This window comes from Eschrichtius robustus, chromosome 14 (genome assembly GCF_028021215.1).
Source record: "Eschrichtius robustus isolate mEscRob2 chromosome 14, mEscRob2.pri, whole genome shotgun sequence".
NCBI lineage: Eukaryota > Metazoa > Chordata > Mammalia > Artiodactyla > Eschrichtiidae > Eschrichtius > Eschrichtius robustus.
Genome location: NC_090837.1, coordinates 15430765 through 15454540, shown reverse-complemented (window position 1 = coordinate 15454540; position 23776 = coordinate 15430765). Strand labels below are relative to the sequence as shown.

Below are 23776 nucleotides of genomic sequence, written 5' to 3'. Positions count from 1 at the left end.
GGAAGCCTTTCCTGACCCCTCCTATCCTCACCCCAGTGGGCGCCACTGAGCTAACCAATCACAGAACTTCTCTCACTGTGTCACAAGGGCTCAGGAGGGAGCAGCAGTCTGCTGAGCGAGGCTCTGTGGGGGTGGGGACCTCGGCACCTCTTCCTCTGATTCCCTGGAGCCCCCAAGACTTGGCACATAGGTCAGGGTGAGTGTTTATGGAGTGAATGAATGAATGGATGGATGGAATTGTGTGTCTTGTCAGTTACTGTGTGACAGTACCTGACACACAGTTGCTGTGTGTCAGTGTGATTCTGTGTGTGTATCTCTGCTGCGTATCACCCTATGTATGTGAGTGTGCGTCTGTGGGTCTATGTGTGTCTCCATGTTCGGGCATTTCTTTTGTCTGTGTCTCTGTCTGAACGTTTCTGTTTTCTCTCTGTGTGTCTGCATGTGTCTATATGTAGAAACACACAGATGTGTGTTTCTAGAAATTTTTGAGGATGCATATGTATATCTGCATATGTGTGAATGTGTCTCTTTGTGTCTCTGGCTTCCTTGGTATATCTGTGAATATCTCTGTTTCAGTGTGTATCCCCATGGGAGTGTGCGGTGTGTGTGTGTGTGTGTGTGTGTGTGTGTGTGTGTGTTGAGGTCCCTGGGTGTGTGAGGGTCAGGGTTTGTGTGTGTATTTGTGTGTGTCTCCATGCCTGGATTCTTGAGTGTATGAGTGTGTGTGTGTAGCTGTATTTGAGTGTATTTGAGTAGCTCTGGGTGTGTATGTGTCTGGAGCCCTGTGTGTGTGTGTTTGTGTCCCCAGGTACCTGCTGCCTGTGTGGCCCAAAGGCCCCCAGCCCCCCGTGTCCCCTTTTGCAGGACAGCCACCATCTGGCGAAGCCTGAGCCCCTTCTGGGGGGAGGAGTACACAGTGCACCTGCCCCTGGATTTCCACCAGCTGGCTTTCTATGTGCTGGACGAGGATACCGTGGGGTGTGTGTGCTGGGGACCCAAGCCTGGGCGTCTGAGGGAAGGCGGGACACCCCGCGATACACAGTACCCACCCACCCAGCCGTTGACGCCTTGCCTCCACCTCTCCACGGGCGGGGCAGGGGTCCCTAAGTTGGACCCTCATCTGCCTGCCTTTCTGCAGGCACGACGACATCATAGGCAAGATCTTACTGAGCAGGGAGGCCATTGCAGCTGACCCCCGAGGTGGGTGAGGGGCACTGGCCCCCAGCCGGGCAGAGGGCAGAGGGGGTGGCAGTTGTGCACGGGGCAGCACAGAGCCTTCAGGGGAAAATTATTTTGGTTGTTGCTTTTGTTTTTCATTTTAATTTAGTTCGTTTATTGAGCAGTTCGCTTATTTACATAGGTCAATATTCAAAAGATACAATTAGCAGTGAAACTGTCCCTCTTACCCCAGCTACTCCATTCTTTTTTTCTTTTTTGGCCGCACTGCACGGCATGCGGGATCTTAGTTCCCCAGCCAGGGATCCAACCCGCGCCCCCTGCAGTGGAAGCGGGGAGTCTTAACCACTGGACTGCCGGGGAAGTCCCCCCAGCTACTCCATTCTCATCCCCAGTGTTGTCAGTTTCTTGTATGTCCTTCTAGGGACATTTTAAACATATGCAAGCAAGTAACAATAGTAATAGCAGCAAACACTTATATAGTGCTTACTGTATGCTGAACACTTTCTAAGTGCTTTACACATATCAATTCACTTAATTACCGTAATAACCCTAAGAGATAGGTACTCTTGTTATGCCCACTCTATAGGTGAACAAACTGAGGCACAGGGGGTTAAATAACTTGCCCAAGATCACAAAGTTATTAAGTGGGACAGCTGGGATTTGAACCAAGTTGTCTAGTTCCAGAGTCTGTGATCTTAACACTATACTATATGTGTTTTTGTTCTCTGCTTATAGGAATGGTAGCCCATTAAACTCATTGGTTCTGTACCCTGTCTTTTCACTTCACCATGTACCTTGGAGATCTTTCCATATCGGTGTCCCCAGAGCTTCCTCATTCTTTGATCTTCGTATGACTTCATGGCACTCCATTGTGTGGATGTGCCATCATTTATTTGGCTTGTTCCCTCTTGATGAACACTTTGGTTCTTGACAGTCTTTTCCTAGTTCAAACAATGCTGCAATGACTAGCCTTGTACAAACGTGACTGCACACATATATGCAAGTTACATCAATCAGCTTGATAAATTCCTAGAGGTGGATTTGCTGGATCAAAGAGTACCCACATTAGCACATTTGATAGTTATTATAGTAATTAAGTTACCCTCCCTGGAGGAGTTAACAGTTTAACCCATCCTGTACCCTTGCCAACAAATACCAAACTTTTGGATCTTGTATCGGATAGGTAAAAAAAATTGCCTCTTAGTGTGGGTTATTTTGCATTTCTCTATGAGTGAGATTGAAGACCTTTTTATATATTCAAGGGTCACTTTATTTCCTTTTTTGTCTATTGTCTATTCACATTGTATGTGTATTTTTCACCCACTGGGTTGTTGCCTTTTCTTACTGATTTGTAGGAGCCCTTTACATGTGAAGAAAATGAACTTTGTCATATTAGCTGCAAAATGTTTTTCTCCCTTTGTGGCTTATATTTCGACTTTGCTTACAATTTTTTTCAGAAGAAAATTTGTTTCTTTTTCTGTAGTCAGAAATTTTTTTTTGGCTCTTGATTTTCTGTGATACCTAAAAAGGCCTTCTCAACCCTAAGATTAAGACAATTTTTTTTTACATGATTCTTTCAAGCAACAATTTGTTTCCATTTTTTTTTTCCAGTTAAGTTTTTCATATATTTGGAACTTACCCAGATACAAAGTATGGGGTAGGGATTAAACTTTACTACTTTTTGTCTAGATGACTACTACTTGTCTTGACACCATTTACTGAATAATATAATAATATATTTTTTCATAAGTGAGCGTTAGTTGACAGCCTATGTGCCAATCATCATAATCATCACTCCTATTTAATGAGGGCGGCTTATGTGCCAGGCACAATGCTAAGTACTTTATATTTAGTCCTCACAACACCAAATGAAGTGTGCACCAGAATGATCTCAAATTCACAGCTGATGGGAAGTGAGGCTTGGAGAGGTGGGGTGACTTGTCCCTCCTAGAAGTTGCAGAGGTGGGAATTGACACCAGGCTGTGCCCGCCTCCTAAGTCTGTGTTCTTAACCTGTCCACTGAGCTGTCCCCAGTGTGCCTCAAACATCCACCCAAGGGAGTGGAATTAAATTAATGACATATAAGGCTTAACTTCAAGGAACTTATGGACAGATAGAAAAATAAAACACATTTACCCAGAACAGGGAGGAAAAAAAAAAACAAAACTGTCATGTGTCTGTGGGTGCCTTTTATTTTTTACAACGACCGCAATATGGGGGTGGAGGTATGTGAGGCATCACTGGCATGATAGAGGGCAGTGAGGGCTAGTGTGGTCAAGGAAGGCTTCCTGGAGGAAGGGGAATGTGTTGGTTCTTAAAGGTGCTTTGGCAAAGATGCTAAGGCACATCTCCATAGATTCTCTTCTAAGGTCAGGTGTAAGCCAGGCCAGATGGAATACTTGATGGGGGTTGATTGGGGAGGAGGCCAGAGTCTGGACTTTCTTCTGGAGACACTAGGGAGTCATCGATGGTCCCTGAGTAAGACAGTGAAGAGATTGGAGCCATAATATCAGAGGATGCACTGACAGAAGAGATTAGATACATTTTCAGAAGGTTTCTGTGCTGCCGTGTAGATATTGGATCACAGTGGGACAGAAGTAGATGTGGGAGATCAATTAGGTATCTGTTGCAATAATCAAGTGAGAAAAACTGATGGCATCCTGGACTTGGGGGTAGCAGTGGAGCTAGAGAGGTGAGACGCAACTTACACTTCCAGCAGCATGAGGGAACTAGATCATCAGAAGGGCCCTCCTGCCACATAACAGTGAGATCCTGAATTAGACGCAATTCCTAATACATTGTTGGAAGGATGTAAAGAAGGAAAAAACCCTCAGTGTTCCTCCCCCCGCCTCCTGCAAATCGTGAGCTAAAACCTAACAGGGAGTGGTGAGCAACAAGCAAGGGAGTAGGGAAGGATTTCCCTGAAAGTAAATGTCAATATCAAATTCACAGTCAGCAAACAGACTAAATCTTAGGCTAGGGGGAAGGCAGGTATTACTGAATCTGAGAATTCCCCATTAGATTGAGACCCTTAAAAGGTTCCAGAATAAGCAAGCACCACTGCTCTCCAGGGAGAAGCATCTTCATGTTGAATTTCCCACAGAGTGAGCTCCAACAAGCATGACTTCACAATCAAAGAACACTACACACTCAAGGAAGTGTGCCATACCACCATGAGCGAGAGTCAGCAGAAACAATGGCCATCAGATTTAGACCCATAAAGACTTTAGATTTTGTATTTATGATTATAGAAATTTTAAAAAATTCAATAAATAAACTAATCACCAGAAAGGGCCAGCAATAACCACGATAAATTAAAGCAATACATTAAAAAAATAGACTGACTTGGAAAAGAACCAAATCAAACTTTTAGAGATAAAAAGTACAATTGTTGACATTGAAAACTAAGTGGCTGAGTTCAACAGCAGATCGTTCATTCAGAAAGAAATTATTTAAACCTTAGCCCAGAGAAATGAGAAGGAAAGTATAAAAGAGAAGTTCAAGGCATAGGAAATAACTGAGAAGGTCTAACATTCGTTTAATTGGAGTCCTAGAGGCAGAAAATAGAAAAAGCTGGGGAGAGAAAATGATAAAAAAAATTGACGACCTGGAATTTTCCAAAACTCAAGGAAGGGCATGAGTCCATAAGTAGAAGAAGCACAACCTGTACTAAGCAGGATTAAAAAAAAAAAAAAAAAATCCTTACCTAGACACATTGTGGGGAAACTGCTGCAAACATCAAAGACATAGTCCTTAAACTTGGAAAAGATAGACCATTCACACAAGATCAATTATTAGGCTGAAATGACTTCCCAATAACTACAATCAACGCTGGAAGTCAGTGGAACAATATCTCTAAAGTGTTGAGAGAAATGAGAGACAGAGAGGGAGAAGGAGAGAGGGAGAGGTTAAGACTGAGACTAAGACTGACTTGATTGATTGAAGCAGAGAGCCTGAATGAAGGCTCAGAGATAGGAATGTCCAAGGTTTTTTTTGAGGGGAGAGTATATTGGGACTAAATGATGCAGGGCTTTATATACCAGGATGAAGAGTGTGATAGTACATGGTTAGGGACATTGGCCCTAGAACTATACTGCCCGTGTTTAAGTCCTAGCTCTGCTGTTTACTAGCTGTGGGATCATGGGCAAAGCTCTTTCCTCGCTGTGCCTCATTTTCCTCATCTGGAAGTAGGGATAATTACAGTACCTACAACAGAAGGCTAACATGAGAGGTCCAAGACTCAATACCTTTTTAATGTTAATTGAATTTTTAAGTTAATACAATGTCTAGACCACGGTAGGTGCTTAATGAATGTTAGTGCCTGTGCCCTCCAGGAATTGATAGCTGGATCAACCTGAGCCATGTGGACCCTGATGCAGAGGTGCAGGGTGAGATCTGCCTGGCTGTGCAGATGCTGGAGGATGTGAGGGGCCGTTGTCTTCGCTGTCACGTGCTCCAGGCCAGGTATGGTCATGATGGGGGATTGGATGCGGGGATGGTCTGAGAATGAGCAGAAATCCACTGGGTCCTCCCAGCTGCCTTGAGACCACCTCTCTCCTGTCACACTTCTGGGCTCACAACCAGGATCCCTGGCAGGCAAATGGTCCAAGCTCACCAGGTTGCAAATTTCTTGGATTAAAGTACAAGCAAAATCTTTGTTGGGGCCCCAGTGACCAGCAACCAAAGGCCAGATACTCAGGATGACCAGACAGATGAGTGTGGAGGTGTATTAATCAAATTGTAAGTGATAGACACCCAATTCATACTGGCTTAAGCAGATTGGCTTGTATGAATGACATGTAGCTTCAGGCATGGCTGGATCCAGGTGCTCAAACAGTGACATCAGGAATCTATAGACATAGATTCCTTGGATGTCTTTTGTATTAACTTCATCCTCAGACAGTCTCTCCCCAGGTAGGGGCAAAGATGACCCCAGAAGCCCCAGACTGGCATCGTATCAACTTGGCAGCTCCAATGGAAAAAGAACTTCTGTCTTTCACCATTTCCAACCAATATCCTGGGACTAATTCTTATTGACCCAGTCTGGGGTACATGCCTATCACTAAACCAATTACACTGACTGTGATTGGTCAGGCCTGAGTTCCAAGCCCATTCCTGCAGTGGAAGGAGGGATCAACCCACATAAGTCATGTGGGCTGGGAGAGAGGGAGGGGTAGGTCCTGTCCCAAAGAAACATAAGAAAGAAGATGGATGCAGGACCAGTAAAACCCACAGATGAACCTCCAGGGGCACCAGCTCCTGGGATATTCATCTTCCTTCTTGCCTATTTATCCCTCCTCTCTGTTTCTCAGCTCCCCCATCACTCTATTTCCTTAAATACTTCCACTCCTCTTTTCCCTCCCATCTCCTATCTTGTTTTCTGAATTTTTTTCAACACCTTACTCCCTCGACCCTTACTTTTAGGCCGATCCTCGCCCAGGTTGGGCTGGATCTCTATTTCTAGTTTGCTCTGTGACCTTAAAGCCCTTTCTTGCCCTCTCTGTGCCTCTCCTACGACCTCCAGATTTCTGTCCCCAGCTGGGGCTCCCTGGAGTCTGGATGGAGTAGCAGGCAGGCATAGGACAAACAAAAGGACTCCGTATGGGGCAGGGACCCCTCATCTGCTCTGTGCCCATGGCCTCCTCCCCAGCCACAGAGCTGTGCAGGATCCTTGCAAGCAGGAGAGGGACTGACTGCAGTCGCTTAGCAACTAGGCTGGCTCCTAGGAAACCAAAGAAGGCTTTGGGTGCCGAGCAGGGGTGGGAGAGGAGCAGCGGGAGGAAACAAGCAGCCCCTGGGTGTGTGTGGGGGGGAATGTCCCTGGATTTGGGGGACCTTGGGAAGGAGGGGTGGGGGAGGCTGACTGGGGTGAGCCTTTGAGTTGTCATGGCAACCAGAGGCAGGGGGTCTCTGCTTCACGCCTTTTCTTCGTCCTAGGCACGGTGTGGGCATGAGTGTTTGTTGAGTGAATGAGTGAGCTGAGCACTTACCACCTGCCGGCTGCTATGCTGAGCCCTTTACGCATATTGTCACATTTAACCCTTGGCCCTGTGAGCTTGGTCTGTTATTACTCCGATTTTCCAGATGAAGAAACTGAGGCTCAGGGAGGTGAAGTGAATTTTCCCAGTGTCACCCAGCCAGTGAATGGGAGAGTCAGGCTTTGAACCCTGGCATCTGGCATCTGGTCTCCCATCCAGGGGCTCCAGGGAAACTGAGGCTCGCTTCCCCCTCCTCACTGCACCTTCACCTGCTGCTTTGTGATGTTCAGCTTGACCTTTCTGTGCCTCAGTTTCCTTCCCTAGAAAATAGGGACATAGTAGCGTGTCCTCGTAGGGTAGCATTAGTCAATAGGAGGATACTGGGTTTGGATGGGCCTGGTGAGGGATGCTCCTCGCTGGATCCCTACAATGGGGTAGCTCGTTGCCTTGGAAACCAGCAACATTTGAATGGTCTACCCTGAACCCCCTTTCCAAGGTCCAGCTTGGGTCTTGGTCCTCAAGGGTCCTGTGACCCCTCACCCCTTACTTCATCTGTCCCCAGGGACCTGGCCCCCCGAGACATCTCCGGCACATCTGACCCATTTGCACGTGTGTTTTGGGGCAGCCAGAGCTTGGAGACTTCGGTAAGTGGTGTAGCGGAGCCGGGAGAGTGAGGCATCAGGTGACCTTGGGAAAGCCACTTAACCTCTCTGAACCTCAGTTTTACCATCTGTAAAATGGGGACAGTGGTCCCATTAGCTCTCTCTCTCTCTCACTCCCTCCTCTCCCAGACCATCAAGAAGACTCGCTTCCCACACTGGGATGAGGTGCTGGAGCTGCGGGAGATGCCAGGTTCCCCATCCCCGCTGCGGGTGGAGCTCTGGGACTGGGACATGGTTGGCAAGAATGACTTCTTGGGCATGGTGAGCACCCCCCCCAACACCCCCCTCCCCTGACACCCTCCATGGCTTCCCACTGCCTCCGAGGGGGAAGGGGGAGATGGGCTGGGCATCTTCGGGCTTGCTTGGAAGGGTAGATGTGAAGGCTGCCTCATCAGGTCCCCTGGCCAGGCCTGGGTGATGGAGTGCCATTGTTCCACTGGTGCAGGAACCTGTCCAAGGTTACAGGGTGGGCCCAGATTCTTATTCTGGGATGAGAGTACCCAGGATGACTGTGTGCTAGCCCTGTGCTAAGTGCTTCTCCAGCATCGCCTCATTTATGTAACCCTGATGGCCACTGTTAAGAGGCTAGGACCATTGTCCCCATTTTACAGATGGGAAAACAAAGGTTCAGAGAGATTAAGTGGCTTTCCCAAGGTCATATGATTAAGAAATGGCAGAGTCAAGATTTGAGTTCAGGTGTCTCTGATTCCAGAATCTAAGTCTAACTCTTACTCCTGGAAGCGCTGGGCTCATGGTCTTTCTCTTGGAACCTCAGTCTCCCCATCTGTAAAATGCATGTGATTTTTTCTTGCCTCTCAGTAGTAGTGGATGTATACTCAAGCCTGACAGTTTTTGGGTTTTTTTGGCTGCACTGCGTCATCAGGGGTTGAACCTGGGCCACGGCAGTGAAAACACTAAATCCTAACCACTAGGCCACCAGGGAACTCCAAAGGCTGACAGTTTTTAAAAGGAGGCAAGGTTAGAGCAAATAAGAGGAAGACTTGGTTATACACTCCTGGTGGGACTGTAAAATGGTGCAGCGGCTTTGGAAAACGGTCTGGCAGTTCCTCAAATGATTAAAGATAGAGTTACCACATGACCCAGCAGTTCTACTCCTAGGTGTGTACCAAAGAGAAATGAAAACTTATAACCACACCAAAAAGGTTACATTAATGTTCATAGCAGCATTGTTCATAATAGCCAAAAGTAGAAACAGCCCAAATGTCTATCAACAGATGAACGAATAAACAAAATGTAGTATATCCACGCAATGGAATATTATTCAGCCATGAAAAGGAACAAAGTACTGACACATGCTACAACGTGGATGAATTTTGAAAACACAATGCTAAGTGAAAGAAGTCAGCCCAAAACCTCCCACATCTTATATGATTTAATTTATATGAGATGTCTAATACGAGCAAATCTGTAAAGACGTAAAGTAGATTAGTCGTTGCCAGGGGCTGGGGGATGGGGAGTGATTGCTAATGGGTATAGGCTTTTTTTTGGTGGGGGAACTGATAGAAAATGGACTGAAATTAGTGGTGATGGTCACCCAACTCTGTGAATATACTAAAAACCACTGAATTATACGCTTTAAATCAGTGAATTGTATGGGATGTGAATTATATCTCTGTAAAGTTGTTATTTAAAAAGAGAGGGAGGTGGGGCTTGTGGACATTCTGGACTGTCTTTATTATTTATTTATTTATTTACTTTTGGCCGCACCACTGGACCGCCAGGGAATTCCCTTTATGCCTTTTGATAGATGCAAGTTTCGTCCCTAAACAGAGCTGAAAATACACTCAGTCCAGACATGCTGTCTCTAGCAGCTGTGTGACCTTGGGCAAGTCACTCCACTTCTCTGAACCTCAGTTTCCTCAACTGTAAATTAAGTGTCCCCTGGAGGCCCTCAGGATACGGTATGGGAGGAGGAGGTAGCCCTTGGCGGGCTTTGCCGCCCCTCCTTGGGTGGGCGGCCCGGCCTCTTCTTCCAAGGCTGGGTGGGGCAGAGCTCTGCTGAGGGTCTGTGTGTCCCCCCCACAGGTGGAGTTCCCCCCGCAGGTCCTACAGCAGAACCCGCCCAATGGCTGGTTCCACCTCCTGCCCTTTCCCAGAGCGGAGGAGGATTCTGGGTAAACGTGGGTGCAGAGGGAGGAGGCTGGGCTGGAACCATGTTGGGTACCACCTTCAGCTTGTATCATTACAGTATTTCTACCGGTCGATATCTGTTCACACCTGTTTATACTGGCCACACCTGCCCACACCTGTCCACACCTGTCTTGTTTTACAAATATCTATGCTCTTTACCTGTACTCACACCTGCCTACCTTGGCTCACCGCGCTGGCCCATACATACTTACGTTCCTTCACCTGTGATCTGGCCCTGGCCAGGGGAAGCCTGGGCGCCCTGCGGCTGAAGGTACGCCTGACCGAGGACCGCGTCCTGCCCTCCCAGTACTACCAGCCACTCAGGGAGTTGCTCATGGAGTCGGTGCTGCGGCCGGCAGAGGTGGGTGCATCACTGCGGGTGGGCAGGGATCTGCATCATGGCCTCCCCTTGCTTCAGGGATGTCTAGCTGGGCTTTTCTGCTTTGGGGTCCCAGGGCCCCAGGCCACCTCTCCTGCCTCCTGTCCTTGTGCAGGAAGATGCTGCCAGCCCCCTGGCTGTCCTGGAGGAGCTGACCTCGGGGGACTGCCGCCAGGAGCTTGCCACCAAGCTGGTGAAGCTCTTTCTTGGCCAGGGCCTGGCTGGGCCCTTTCTGGACTATCTCACCCGGCGTGAGGTGGCACGGACCAGTGAGTTGCCTGCATGACCCTCAGGCATCACTCCCCAAGGATGAGTCTGCAGCGCATCTCTGGGAGAGAAATGGGGGGGCCTCAGGCAGAGGGCAGGGGCTGCTGTGTCTGTATGTGTCGGAGGTGGCACAGGCTGTGCACTCCCAGTCAGCTGGCAGCATGGTCCTGGGTTCAGGCCCTGGTTTTGCTACTCATGAGCTGTGTGACCTTAGGCAGCTCACTTAACCACTCTGGGCCTTTGTACTGTGAACGGAGTTGACGTTGCAAATCTCCTCAATTCCTGAGGCTGGAAGAATCATGACCCCCCACCTTGGGTGGGTGGGGTGAAGTGGATTCAGCCCCCCAAATCCCAGCAAACATTTCCCTCTGTCCTCCCAGCTGACCCCAACACCCTCTTCCGTTCTAACTCCCTGGCATCCAAGTCAATGGAACAGTTTCTGAAGGTGAGTAGGTGAAGCTTCCTCAAGGGAACTCCCTTCCCAGTGCTACTCGGACCCCAGAGCGTGGCCAGCCTCAGGTGGCACTTGGTGGCTGAGCTGGGGTGCTGGTGGCTGGTGGCTGGCCTAGCCCTGAGTTGCACCCCAACCCCAGCCCTTGGGCAGGCCCCCGCCTCGCTCTGAACCTCTCCCTGCGTGGTCCCCCTGCCCCTCGCTCACGGGCACACCCTGGCCTCGCCCTCAGCCCCGCCCCGTGTGGTGCCCCCCTGCCCCCAGCTCGTGGGCATGCCCTACCTGCACGAGGTCCTGAGGCCGGTGATTAACCGCGTCTTCGAGGAGAGGAAGTACATGGAGCTGGACCCGTGCAAGATGGACCTGGGCCGCACCAGGTGAGCCGAGCCTGAGGGGTGAACCCTCCACGGCCCCCTTGTCTGCCTGCAGCCTTGTCAGGTCGGGTCTCTGCCGACTGCCCCCCACCCCTCCCTCCAGCACGACTGCTCAGGAGCCCCGCATTCTACCTCAAAGCCTCCCCTGCAAGCGCCCAGCCCCTTAGACGGTGCAGTGGTTATGGGCAGGACTCTGAGACATGAGCTCCCTGGGTCCAAATCCCAGCTCTGCCACACCTGCTGGGCAAGTGACTTAAACCCCCGTGAATATCTACCTGATGGATTGTCATGAGAATTAACTGAGTTATACGCACAAAGCCCAGCATTAACTAATACTCCATAAGTACTAGTTATTTCTGTGATCGTGGTGGTGGTGGCTGAGGCCCTTGGGGGAGGGCCCTGCGTGGGTCTGCGAGCAGAGGTGGCATCCTGCAGCGCTTGATGACATGGGGTTAGGGAGCAGGGCAGTGACGGGGTCGGGGGAGTCAGTTCATGCCTCCCTGGGCTCCTCCTTTCTTTTTTTGTTTTGGCCGCGCTGTGCAGCATACGGGATCTTAGTTCCCTGACCAGGGATCGAACCCGCACCCCCTGCAGTGGAAGCGCAGAGTCTGAACCACTGGACCACCAGGGAAGCCCATGGGCTCCTCCTTTCTTTCCAGGACTTTCCTCCTCCAGCCAGGGTGGGCGGGCTTGTTCCTGCCAAGCCATCCGAGCCGGTTGCTGGGCAGTCCATTGGGGACCATGGTGGAGGCAGGAGAGGGTCTTTCCTTCACTTTGGGCCTTGCCCAGCAAGTGCTGCCCACACCTTCCGACTACCCCGGAGGCAGGTATTAGGATCCCTTTTTACAGATGAGGAAACTGAGGCTCAGAGAGGGGAGGTCACCTGCCTAAGGTTGCACAGTTGGGAAGTTGCAAAGTGGGGATTTGAATCCAGGCCCTGAGCAGAAGGGCAGAGTCCATCTGTGAAACCCCTAGACCAGGGCTTTTCCCAGCACACTTGGCAAGAATGGTGGGAGTCAGTGGGCGCCCGCAGGGAGCAGGAGCATCCAGGAACCTGGGCAGGGAAGAGTTGCAGACAGACTCTGGAACTGGCAGTCTTGAGTTATAATCTCTGTTCTGCCACCTATTTGCAAGGGGAACTCTCTGAGCCTCAGTTTCCTCATCTGTTAAATGGGAACAATCAGCCTACTTAATCTAACATTGGGTTGCCACTAGGATTAAATGATTCAATGCCAGAGACAATTAGTTCAGGGCTTAGCTTGTTGGGTCCAGGGCACAGTGGGGCTGAGAACCCCCAGCCTGGCTTCTATGGAATTCACAATCTGAGGGTAGGCAAGACAGACCCTAAACCTGCATGGGGACAGGAAGGAAGGGAACAAGATCATTGCAGATAGAAAAGTGCTATTCCATTGTCCATTCAACGAAACAATTGTTAAGCACCTACTATGTGCCAGGCACTGGGCTGAATGCTGAGTTCGTAGCAGGGAGCAAATGGACACAAATCCCTCTTCTCGGGGGAGACAGATAATAAACTAAAGAAGAAGGTTATTGCAGGCGATCAGTGGAATGGAGGGAGATAAAGTGAGGGAGGGTCCTGGGAAGAGCCAGGAGCAGGGGAGGGGCTTGCGATATTCCGTAGGGTGGTCACAGGGACAGCCTCCCAGAGAAGGGGACATGGAATCAAAGACTTGGAGGAGTTGAGGGAGGGAGTCGTGCACAGATCTGCTGGAAGAGTGTTCCAGGCAAGGGGAACAGCAAGTGCAAAGGCCCTGGGGCAGGAGTGTGTGTATGGCAGGTCCACACTGAAAATGCACTGAACCAGGGTCCGTGATGATGAGCAGTAGGGGAGGGATGGCCTCTTTGAGGAGGTGATTCCCAGCAGGGGGATCAGCAGGTACAAAGGCTCCAAGACAGAAATAAGCTCCGTGTGTTTAAGCAGCTGCAGTGGAATGGTAGGAGGGGAGGCCGTGGAGATGGGATGGGAAGGTGGGTGCTCTCTGAGCTCAGTGGGAGGGTTCTGAGCAGGCAGATGCCAGGCTCTGAGGCGGAGCCCTCCACTTGCTCCCCCAGGAGAATCTCCTTCAAGGGTGCGCCGTCCGAGGAGCACGTGCGGGAGGTCAGCCTGGGGCTGCTGACGGGCTACCTGGGGCCCATCATGGATGCCATTGTGGGCTCCGTGGGGCGCTGCCCGCCCGCCATCCGCCTCGCCTTCAAGCAGCTACGCCATTGCGTGGAGGAGCGCTTTCCCCAGGCAGAGCACGAGGTGGGCCAGGCACTCCCATTGGGCAGATGGGGAGACTGAGGCTGGGGAGGGGCAGTAGCTTGTTCAGGGTCACGGGGAGAGGAAGGGCAGGGGCGGAACAAAACCTGGGCTGCCCACGCTGAAGTGCTGTGTGTCTTGGCAGAAGTGGGGACAGTGTTCTGATAGGATCTGGGACCCAGGGGTGATGATGATGATGATCGTGATGATGATAATAATAGCAGTTAACACTATATGTAGCCCTTTCTAGGAGTCAGACCTTGTTTTACATATTTATTACCTCGTCTAGTCTTCACTTCCATTCTACGAGCCGGGTGCCAGTATTATTCCATTTTACAGAGGAGGAAACTGAGGCCCAGAGAGGTTAAGTTACACAGCTAGGAGGGGTTAGTGATGGGATAGGCACCCACCCAGGCAGACTCCTGAATCTGTGCTCATAACCAACAAATAATACAGTCTGGCGCAAAGCAAGTGCTTCTTAAATTCCAGCTATTAGAGAGAGAGAGAGACAGAGATGGCTGGCACACAGTACTCAGTAGCAGACACCTAAAATAAAGTCTAAAAATAAATCCCTGCACATGCTAGTGCTTTTCTAATACTGATACAAAAGTTGAACTCCAGGTGCTGTAGGGTTCAGGCAGATGAGGTAAATGAACAGAGCAGTCAAGGTGTCGAGCAGTAGGGAGTGGTAGGGACTGTGGCAAACTGGAGCTCCCACAGCTTGTCTTAAAGGGGCAGATCCAGACAATCAATTATTGCCACGTAGGAATGGGGACCCAATATTGCCAGATCTTCAGAGTTTTTTTGTTTTTTTGTTTTTTAATCTGACAGTCTGGATTTTATGTGTGGAATCTTATTTTTTAAATGTTGGCACTAATTTACCTAACAACAATAACACAACAATAATACTTTGAGCCAATCATTACACGTTTGCAGCTGGACTGGCCTGTGGGTTACCAGTTTGAGACCCCCAGGTTTAATGCTCAGCATGCCTTCCGAGGTGGTCGTCACGGTCCTTGCTTACAAATGACATCGAGTGAGGCTAGGTCTTACACAGCTCTGACATAATAGAAATGCAGACTGGGGTTCGCTTTGCAGAAAGATCTAGGACCCACTAAATGTTGGAGATGTAATGGCCCAACCCCTAGAGCCTGGGTTAAGAGGTCCCGATTTATGCCACACCTCTCCCCACTTACAGATGGGGAAACTGAGGCCCAGAGAGGTGAGGCACCTTGGCCAAGAGTCGTGGACTCAAGGCTAGGCCTCCAGACTCGCAGTGGGAATCTGTTCCTTCTTGCCTCATCCCCGCCTGAGGAGTGAGCTCTGGGCCTCCAAACTGGGACATGGGTGATCTACCCCCCAGCTGCAGGGCTTTTGCCTGGGTTGCCAGTGGAGGTGCTAAGTGGGACACAGCCAAGGCAGAGGGGAAGGGAGGGAAGCGGGAGGCCAACACCCCAGACAGCCTGGCCCTTGTGGGAGGAGCCAAGATCAATGACACCCAAGTGTCCCCCAGTTCTCAGCCTCCGTGGTAGGCAGAGGCCACGGGCAGGGAGCAGAGACTTCCTCAGGCCCACGAGGATGGATGGGGTCGCGGGAACCCAAGGGAGCCCCTTTCTTTGCCGCTCTGACACTTGTTCCTCCTTCTCAAGAAAGGAGGAAGTTAATGAGCTGATGTCAAAGGCTAAAATTACCCTGGAACATGGTGGGCTGGGGGGGCAGCCTTGGGGGCGGTTCAGGGTTCCAGATGAGTGGGACCTCCACCCTCACCTCTGGGCAGCTCCAGGTGCCCAGCTCCTGGCAGGGCTCACTGTCAACGCAGAGGTGCCCCCGGGAAGTTAGCACACACCCAGAGAGGGTATTCTCTTATGTGTGAATACAGCCCCTAAATAAACACTGCAGCACATTCTCGGGCTACGTATAGCTTGGTGAGTGTGAGGGGTCGGTGAGGAGCCACCTGGGGGGAGCCAGCACCCAGGATAGAGAGACACCTTCTCCCCAGGTCCCCTCTGCTGGAGCTGGGGGAACCAGCCTTAGGTGCATGCAGGTGGACCAGGCCTGGGTCTCACACAGAGGGGCGCCATACTTTACAGTTTGTAGGGGGCAGAGGCTGGGGCTGGGGGATGTGCAAGGGAGCCAGCTGAACTGGGTTCACTACTGAGCCTCGGTTTCTTCATCTGGAAAACAGAGATAATAGTATCTACCCCCATGGGATTGCTTTAGGAGTAAATGTGACAGTTCAGGCTTAGTTTTTGACACTCAGTAGCTAGTGTTGAATGCAGGAGAGTGTGGTGAAGAGCAGAGTTCAAATCCTGCCTGGGTTCAAATCCTGGCTCTGCCACTTATAGCTGTGTGGCCTTGGGCAAGTGACCTTCCCTCTCTGGGTCTCAGTTGCTTCCTCTCAAAAATGGAGATACAGCACCTCCTAGGGTGAATATTAAATAAGCAAATGTATGGAGAAGTATTTGGCCTGTTGCTATTCATTATCAGAAATTGTAGATCTGGGTTTGAATCCTGCCTCTTCTACTCAGCAGCTGTGTGACCTTGGGCAAGTCACTTGACATCTCTGAGCCTCTGGTTCCTCAGCTGTAAAATGGGAATAACGATGATGCCTCTTTCATAGGGCTGTGCCCTTAGCACAGTGCTTGGCACAAAGCAGACTCTGAGGATGTTTGGCTAAGTCTGATCGTGCAGGATTGGTATTATTACTCCATTTTCCAGGTGGGGAAACTGAGGCCCAGAGAGGAAAAGCCTCCTTGGCAGACCAGGATGGCCTCCTGACCTGTCTCCCATTCTACTTCCCCTTGTACCACCAATCTTTAGTCCTTGCTGCCTCAGTTTCCCCAGCTGTGAAGTGGATTTGAGGGACCCCGCTCACCTGCTGCTCCTCTCCGCAGGATGTGAAGAACCTGGCCATAAGTGGCTTTCTCTTCCTGCGATTCTTCGCTCCTGCCATCCTCACCCCGAAGCTGTTTGACCTCCGGGACCAGCACGCAGATCCCCAGACCAGCCGTTCACTGCTGCTGCTTGCCAAGGTGCCGGCAGTGGAGCCCCCCATCTTGGGTGCCCTTAGCCAGTGAGAAGCATGGGAGGAACAGAGCGGAGGCCAGACCCGTGGAAGACCCAAATGAGACCCAGAGAAACCTCTGTTTGAAACGGCACCATTAGCTTTCCATCCTGAATGTGAAAGCATTCATTTCTCTTTCTAATTCCCTCTTTGGAACAAAACCCCTACCCTTCCAGGGGGAAAGCGGGAAGCAGGCTAGCAGTCATTTATGCCTTAGTATGAATCAGACCATCCTTTGCAAAGGGGTCACATTCTGAGGTTCTGATGGGCTCGAGTATGCACGATGGGATCAAGCAGTCCTGAATGGGGTTATTTGGGTTCAGGAGGGGACAAAATAAAAGCACTGGGGATACATATCTGTGCACAGAGAGGGACAGATATCGTCTAAAGCAGGTGCTGCTAGGAGTTTTCTCCTTTTGTTGAGCACTGATTTGGGAGCCAGGACTCTGGGGCTCTGTTCTGGGTCTACAGAGGGCCTCCCTCACTGCAGTGACCTTGGCCCTGGCATCCCCTGCTTCTTTGCTCCAGGCTGTGCAGAGCATTGGAAACCTGGGCCAGCAGCTGGGCCAGGGCAAGGAGCTGTGGATGGCCCCCCTACACCCCTTCCTGCTGCAGAGTATTTCGCGTGTGAGAGACTTCCTGGACCAGCTGGTGGATGTGGATGGGAAGGAGGGTGAGTTCCTGTGGCCCTGCCACAGCCAGCTTGTCATTCCACTGGACCCTCGGGACCTGCCCTTCTACCACCCCTCCCCTACCCCTAGCACTGAGACCGTGGACCTGTGGGTCAGCTAGTCAGTCAACTAACATTTCCTGGCACATACCGTGCTAGGTCCCACAGATGAACAGACTCAGGCCCTCCAGACCATTCCAGCCCGTGTGGAGATGTGAGCGGGAATCGTGGCATGGTACTCATGCAATTGACAAATATCTATTAAGTGCCTACTTTGTAATAGACACTGTTCCAGGTGCTGGGGAAACAGCAGTGGACGAGACAGAAGAAACTCCTGCTCTCGTGGAAGTTTTATTCTAGTGGAGACAACAAGCTGTAAACAAGATTAATTACCAAATCACATGTGTTAACGGAGTGATAAGTGCTTAGGAGAAAAAATAAAAGAGGGAAGGGAATATTGGGCTGGGGGTGGCAGGTCATTCTTTTAGAGAGGGTGGCCAAGAATGGCCTCACTAGGGTGATATTAGAATAAAGACCTGAAAGAGGACAGAGAGCAAGCCATGAGGATCCTGGGGAAGTGTTCCAGGCTGGGCACAGCATGTGCAAAGGCCCTGAGGTGGGGACAGAGAGTGACAGTGAGGGGGCCAGTGAAGAAGAATGAATGAGAGGGAGTGAAAGAGAGGTGGGGGGGGCAGATCATGTGGGGTCGCTGGAAGGATTTTGGCTTTCACCTGGAGTGAAATGGAACTACGGGATAGTTTTAAGCAGAGGAGTTGGGGGTGAGTCTATATCACAGTGTGGAGCCCGGGTCATGAGACAGTTGGGTCCAAGTCACAAAGGAGCAACCTGTTGAAATGTGGAGGTCTGGTGGTGGCCTGGTGAGTCCCTGTGTACTGGGGAGGGCCTGTGTCTGGACCCCCTAAGGGTGGCTAGATCCAGGGCACTCCCTGGACTGACTCCATAAGGCGTGGCTCCCCCTGCTGGCTGCCTGCACATCCCTCAAGTTGGAAAGGGATCGCCAAGACCAACTTTGGGCCCCCCACTCCCTGCCACCCCCACCCCCCGCTTCCCTATGGAGAAAGTGGAGTCCAAAGTCATCTTCTCCATCCTCCTGCCTCTAGGGGAGCCAAGAATCACGCTCCTCCATGAGGCCCTCGGCAGGTTCAGCCTGGGTGGGAAGGGTTCACAGTCCCCCCTCCCCATTTCGCAGAGCCTGGGGGCCCAGCCAGGGCCCTGGTCCCGCCCTCGGTGACCGTTCGAGAAGGCTACCTGCTCAAGCGCAAGGAAGAGCCCTCCGGCCTGGCCACACGCTTTGCGTTCAAGAAGCGCTACTTCCGGCTCAGCGGGGAGATGCTCTCCTACTCCAGGAATCCTGAGTGGCAGGTGGGGCTCCAGCCCACTGTGGAGGGTTTTCCAGGGGTGGCCGCCCTCATAGAGCTGCCTCTTTGTACCCAGGGAGATGCTGAGGTCCAGGAGGGGACAAGGACTGCCCAAGGCCCCGTGGCAGCTTAGCAGCTTAGCAAGTCCAGCAAGTCTGAGGCCAGGCTCTGCTCCTATCTTTGGGTCAGTGTGGGCACAGGACACGGACAGGCAAACACCTACACATAGCATCAAACATTCTTCAGCACACGCACCTATGGTGGCGGGGACGTGTCCTCCCAGATGTGGACACGCACAGGGCATGGACACTGCTTAACCCCACTCAGATGTGCCCACCCAGGTTTCTGCCCACATACCATAGAGACTCACAGAAAATTGGATCTGTTCACCCAGAGGTACATGCCCGGCTGGACGGGCACTCACATCCAGGCATTTGTTCACTCATCATTCATCCATCAAGCATTTATTCGAGCACCTACTATGTACCACGCAGTGTTCTAGTCACTGGAGATACCACAGTAAACAAGACATAAACTCCCTGCTCTCATGGGGCTGCCATTCAAGTCTAGCACAAACTGAGACACACACTGGATCTACCCATTTCTGTGTCTGCACATCTACAGATCGTAATAGCTAACACTGGAGAGGGTGCCCACAACTTATTCTTTCTACTTTATCAGCAGAGTGTAGATTCTAGAGTTCAACTCCCTGGGTTCCAATTCTGGCTCCACCAGCTGAGTGACCTCAGGAGGGTCCTTTAATCCTCTTGTGCCTCAGTTTCCTCATCTATAAATTGGGAGGAATAATAGACCCAGCCTCAGAAATTTGTTGTAATGATGAAATAAGTTGAGAAATGTATCATGCTTAAACTACATCTCAAGTGCTGTGTCAGGGGTTGCGATGAGGAGGAGGAGGAGGAGGAGGATGAAGATGGTGGAAGCTGATGTCCAGAGACGTTGTCACTTAGAGGGTGATGGGCCAGGACTGCAGGACTCATGGAACTGCCAAGTGGACACGCACATAGCACAGATGCACGGGGTGAATGTCCCCACGCCAGGGCACACACCCACAGGAAAGCTGTCCCTGGGCACAGCCACCCCAGCCCCAGCCCCCGGCCCGCCCGGCAGCGACAGTCCTCTCTCACAGACGCGCTCCTCCATCCCGGTGTCGCACATCCGCGCCGTGGAGCGCGTGGACGAGGGCGCCTTCCAGCTGCCGCACGTGATGCAGGTGGTGACGCAGGACGGCGCGGGAGCGCTGCACACCACCTACCTCCAGTGCAAGGTGAGGCGCCGCGAATATGAGGGAGGAGCGGAGGGAGCCCCTTGGGTCCCACCCCACCTCTGACCGCCCCCCACCAACTCCCTGAAGAACGTGAACGAGCTCAACCAGTGGCTATCGGCCCTGCGCAAGGCCAGCGCCCCCAATCCGGACAAGCTAGCCGCCTGCCACCCCGGTGCGTTCCGCAGCGCGCACTGGACCTGCTGCCTCCAGGCCGAGCGCTCAGGTGAGGGGGCGGGGCGGACTCAGGCCCCGCCCTCCACACCTGTCAATCAGAGAGTGTCCCACCTCCGCCTGGGTTGGCGCTGCAACCTTGGGCAAGTTCCTTAACCTCTCTCTTGCTTTAAGGTCTCCCAAAGTGTGAAATGGGGTTGATAATAGTGTCCACCTTGTAGGATTGCTGTGAGGAGTAAATAAGTTGACATATGCAAAGCGATTAGAACACTGCCTGGCACACAGATATCTTTTAAGCGCCCACTAAACGCCAGGCGTCTAGTGGTACACAGACATCAGGCTTGCTCTCAAGGAAAACAAGTGAATAACCAGACCATTGTAATACAGTGTTACAAGTGCCAAGGTGTGGCTTTTGAGACTCCAGAGAACGCCTCTGACCCAGCCCCAGGGTAGGACAGCAATAGGGCTTCCTGGAGTAGCTGCTGCTTAAATGTGACCTGAGAAGGATAAGAGTTAAGTAGTGAAGTTGGAGGAAGGAAGAGTGTTTCAGGCAGAGCAAACGTGGGCTGAAGGATTGAGAAAAGTCTGTGGCTGGAGCCTAGAATGTGGGAGGGGGATGGAGAGAAGTGAGACTGTGGCTCTTCTGGGCGAAGGTTGAGGCAGTGGGGCTTGAGGGAAGTAGTAGGTTTGAAGGGTGATTTTAGAGGCAGAAGGGGCAGGGCCTGGCCATGGGGCTTCTGAAAGGGGAATGGGAAGTTAATGATGATGCCGTGTCCCCCTCAGCTGCCGGTTGCAGCCGCACGCACTCAGGCGTCACCCTGGGCGACTGGAGTGACCCGCTGGATCCCGATGCTGAGACCCAAATGGTGTATCGGCAGTTGCTTCTAGGGCGGGACCGGCTCAGGTGGGTCCTCCCCACCACCCAACCCACTTCACTATGACCAGCTGGGGCAGCTACCCACTGTGCCCTCCCCATGTCCACATGTTCTTTCTTTCCATGTGCATCTGATGAGCTTCTGGGGGCCCAGGTTCCAGGGAAGCATCCTCAGGTGGACCCTAATGTGGAACTGGATCTTGGGATCTTTTTTTTTTTTTTTAATTTTTACTTTTTGGTCATGCTGCGCAGCATGTGGGGTCTTAGTTCCCTGACCAGGGATCGAACCCGCACCCACAGCATTGGAAGCACAGAATCTTAACCACTGGACTGCCAGGGAAGTCCCATGGCTCTTGGGATCTTTTGATACCCAGGACTCCAGAGACACAGGGCACAGAGCTTGGATGTGTCCCTCCACCTTGCTGGCTGGCCTCAGGATCACTGTCATTCAGTGACGGAGATTTGTTCCAACTCATAGTGTGGGTTCTGAAGCTGGCTTGCCTGGGTTCAAATCCTGGACTGGCTACTCACTGGCTGTGTGATCTTGGGCGAGTTGCTTACCTTCTCTACCTCAGTTTCCTCATCTGGAAAATAAGGGTACCAACTGTACATACCTCATGGGGTTGTCCTAAGGAACAAATGAGCTAATACAGGTAAAGCACTTTGTAGGTGCCTGGCCACATAATTAGCTTTCAATAAAGGGTAACAATTATTATTATGCTGTGTGACCTTAGGTAAGTTACATTACTTCTCTGTGTCTCAGTGATCATCTGTATAATGGAGCCAATAGTAAGTACCTACATGTGTTTTGTGCTAATTAAATGAGTTTATACATGTAAAGGGCTTAGAATAGGATCTGACATGCTATAAATGTTTGCTGTGATGATGATGATGGTTTAGTGGGAACCTGTAATGTCTCCTTCAACCAGCAGAATCTCTGAGTTCGAGAGCAGCATTGGGACTCAGGAACCAGCTTGGTTTTCTCCCTCTTAACTTTCAGGATGAAATTCCTGGAGGATTCCAACCTGGTTACGACTCCCGAGGCAGACACAGAGAAGGGCTCCAGTGCCACGGAAGGTAAGGGGATAAGGAGGTCCCTTTGCCCTCTCTGATACCTCCCACAACTTGCTAAGCACCCCGCCCTCTCCTCCCCTCCCACTCTCCTCTTTCCAGTCCACCAGCAGGCCAGAGGGCTGTGTGTATGCGGCTCTGGCACATTTTAGGATCTCAGGGCACCAGGCACATATGGAGCCCGAGGAAGCCACTGGATCTGAATTACAGCAGCCTGCCCTGGCCTCGCTGAGCCCCTGTGGCCTCCTTTTCTTTCTCCCAGGGGCCTGTCCTGATGCCCTGGCTCACCAGAGAGAGGCAGCTGCCCGTCTGCTGGAGGTGCTCGCAGACCTGGATCAAGCCCACGAGGAGTTCCAGCATCAGGAGCAGCGGAAGGTGGCCCTACGCCCCCTGAGGCCCTGAGGACATGCCAGAGCCAGCCTGGAGGGAGGCGGAAAGAGCCGGTGGGCCCTTCTCAGCGTCCCCTGGCCCAGGAGTCTCCTCGTGGCTGTCTGGTACCTCGTTGATGCTGTGGCTTGCAGGCTCCTGGAAATATCCTAATCCCACGTGTCCTAAGCCCAGAACCCAGGCATGGAAACCCTTGGGCAGGGGACCAGCCTTGCACTGAATGGGTCTTACCCTCTGGGTTGAGGCACTCTGGAGTGGATGGAATAAGGAACCTGACCCACTTGTCTGAGCCTGAGGTTTCTGCTTCACAGGACTGGCCTCTACCCACACTGACATGGCCAGACCTGAGCTGCTGGCCCTGAGCTGCTGGATACAGCTGTACCTGAATCCCTGATGCCCATGTGGCCTTGTTGCCCCAGATAGGCACTAAACAGGCTCAGCCCTTCCTGTTTTCATGTCTGCCAATCCCTGTAGCCACATTGATCCTCCTGAACCCTGTCCTTGGCTGAATATCCTAACCACAAGCCTCCAGAATCAGGTGCCCTCAGGAATAACTGAGGCTGAGAGCCCAGCGTGCATGACCCAGACCCTTGGGAGACTTTGGACCAGGCTCTTTCCCTCTCTTTGAGCCTCAGTTTACCCTGTATAAAATGAGGAGGGAGTGAGTCTAGATGTGTGGTTTTCAAAATGGGTTCCATGGGGATAGCGTGGGAGCCAGGGAGGGATTTCTCAGACTGTGGTTCAAAGCCCACCCTCAGGTTGTCTGCTAGAAATGCAGATTCCTGGGACCGCCCCCAGATCTCCTGAATCAGAATCTGAGGGAGCGTGAGGGCAGGAATCAGGGTTTTAAACAAGTTCCACAGGCGGTGTAGAGGCACATGAGATTTGAGGACCATGGGGCTGGGTGATTTTGTATATTGAGGTGAGATTTTGTTTGAGAATTAATCACAGAAGGTAAAATGTTTGGGAACACCCAACTGGCAGAATTGGGCCTCCAAAACCTCATTTCCAGTTTTGTGTGACTAGAGGGTAGGACAGAAACCTAAGCCTATCTGGCTGGGGGAGTGGGGTGGGGTGGTGGTGACATGGACCACTGCAGGAAAGATGCAGTGCTATCCTGAGGGTGGCCGGAAGGGGTCGCCTGGAGCCGCGGCATCCACCACAGCCTCCTAGC

The 23776-nt window shown here is 51.6% G+C and overlaps 1 protein-coding gene across 6 annotated transcripts in view; it reads left to right on the top strand.

Moving 5' to 3' along the window:
• The window catches only part of RASAL1 (RAS protein activator like 1), a 28540-nt gene extending 5923 nt beyond the window's left edge, over positions 1–22617 (top strand). Inside the window, exons 3-22 of one of the 6 annotated variants that reach the window (XM_068562754.1) lie at positions 865–978; positions 1139–1200; positions 5514–5643; positions 7720–7801; positions 7949–8080; positions 9866–9954; positions 10214–10331; positions 10465–10618; positions 10997–11061; positions 11332–11444; positions 13512–13704; positions 14170–14172; positions 16596–16733; positions 17294–17438; positions 18646–18818; positions 19962–20099; positions 20187–20322; positions 21054–21174; positions 22145–22203; positions 22478–22617. In XM_068562754.1, the coding sequence (XP_068418855.1) occupies positions 865–978; positions 1139–1200; positions 5514–5643; positions 7720–7801; positions 7949–8080; positions 9866–9954; positions 10214–10331; positions 10465–10618; positions 10997–11061; positions 11332–11444; positions 13512–13704; positions 14170–14172; positions 16596–16733; positions 17294–17438; positions 18646–18818; positions 19962–20099; positions 20187–20322; positions 21054–21174; positions 22145–22203; positions 22478–22617 (2305 nt within the window). The remainder of the gene's footprint in view (positions 1–864; positions 979–1138; positions 1201–5513; positions 5644–7719; positions 7802–7948; positions 8081–9865; positions 9955–10213; positions 10332–10464; positions 10619–10996; positions 11062–11331; positions 11445–13511; positions 13705–14169; positions 14173–16595; positions 16734–17293; positions 17439–18645; positions 18819–19961; positions 20100–20186; positions 20323–21053; positions 21175–22144; positions 22204–22477) is intronic. The other 5 variants (XM_068562749.1, XM_068562748.1, XM_068562750.1 and 2 more) reach the window with 5 other exon arrangements.
• Positions 22618–23776: the final 1159 nt, after the last annotated feature.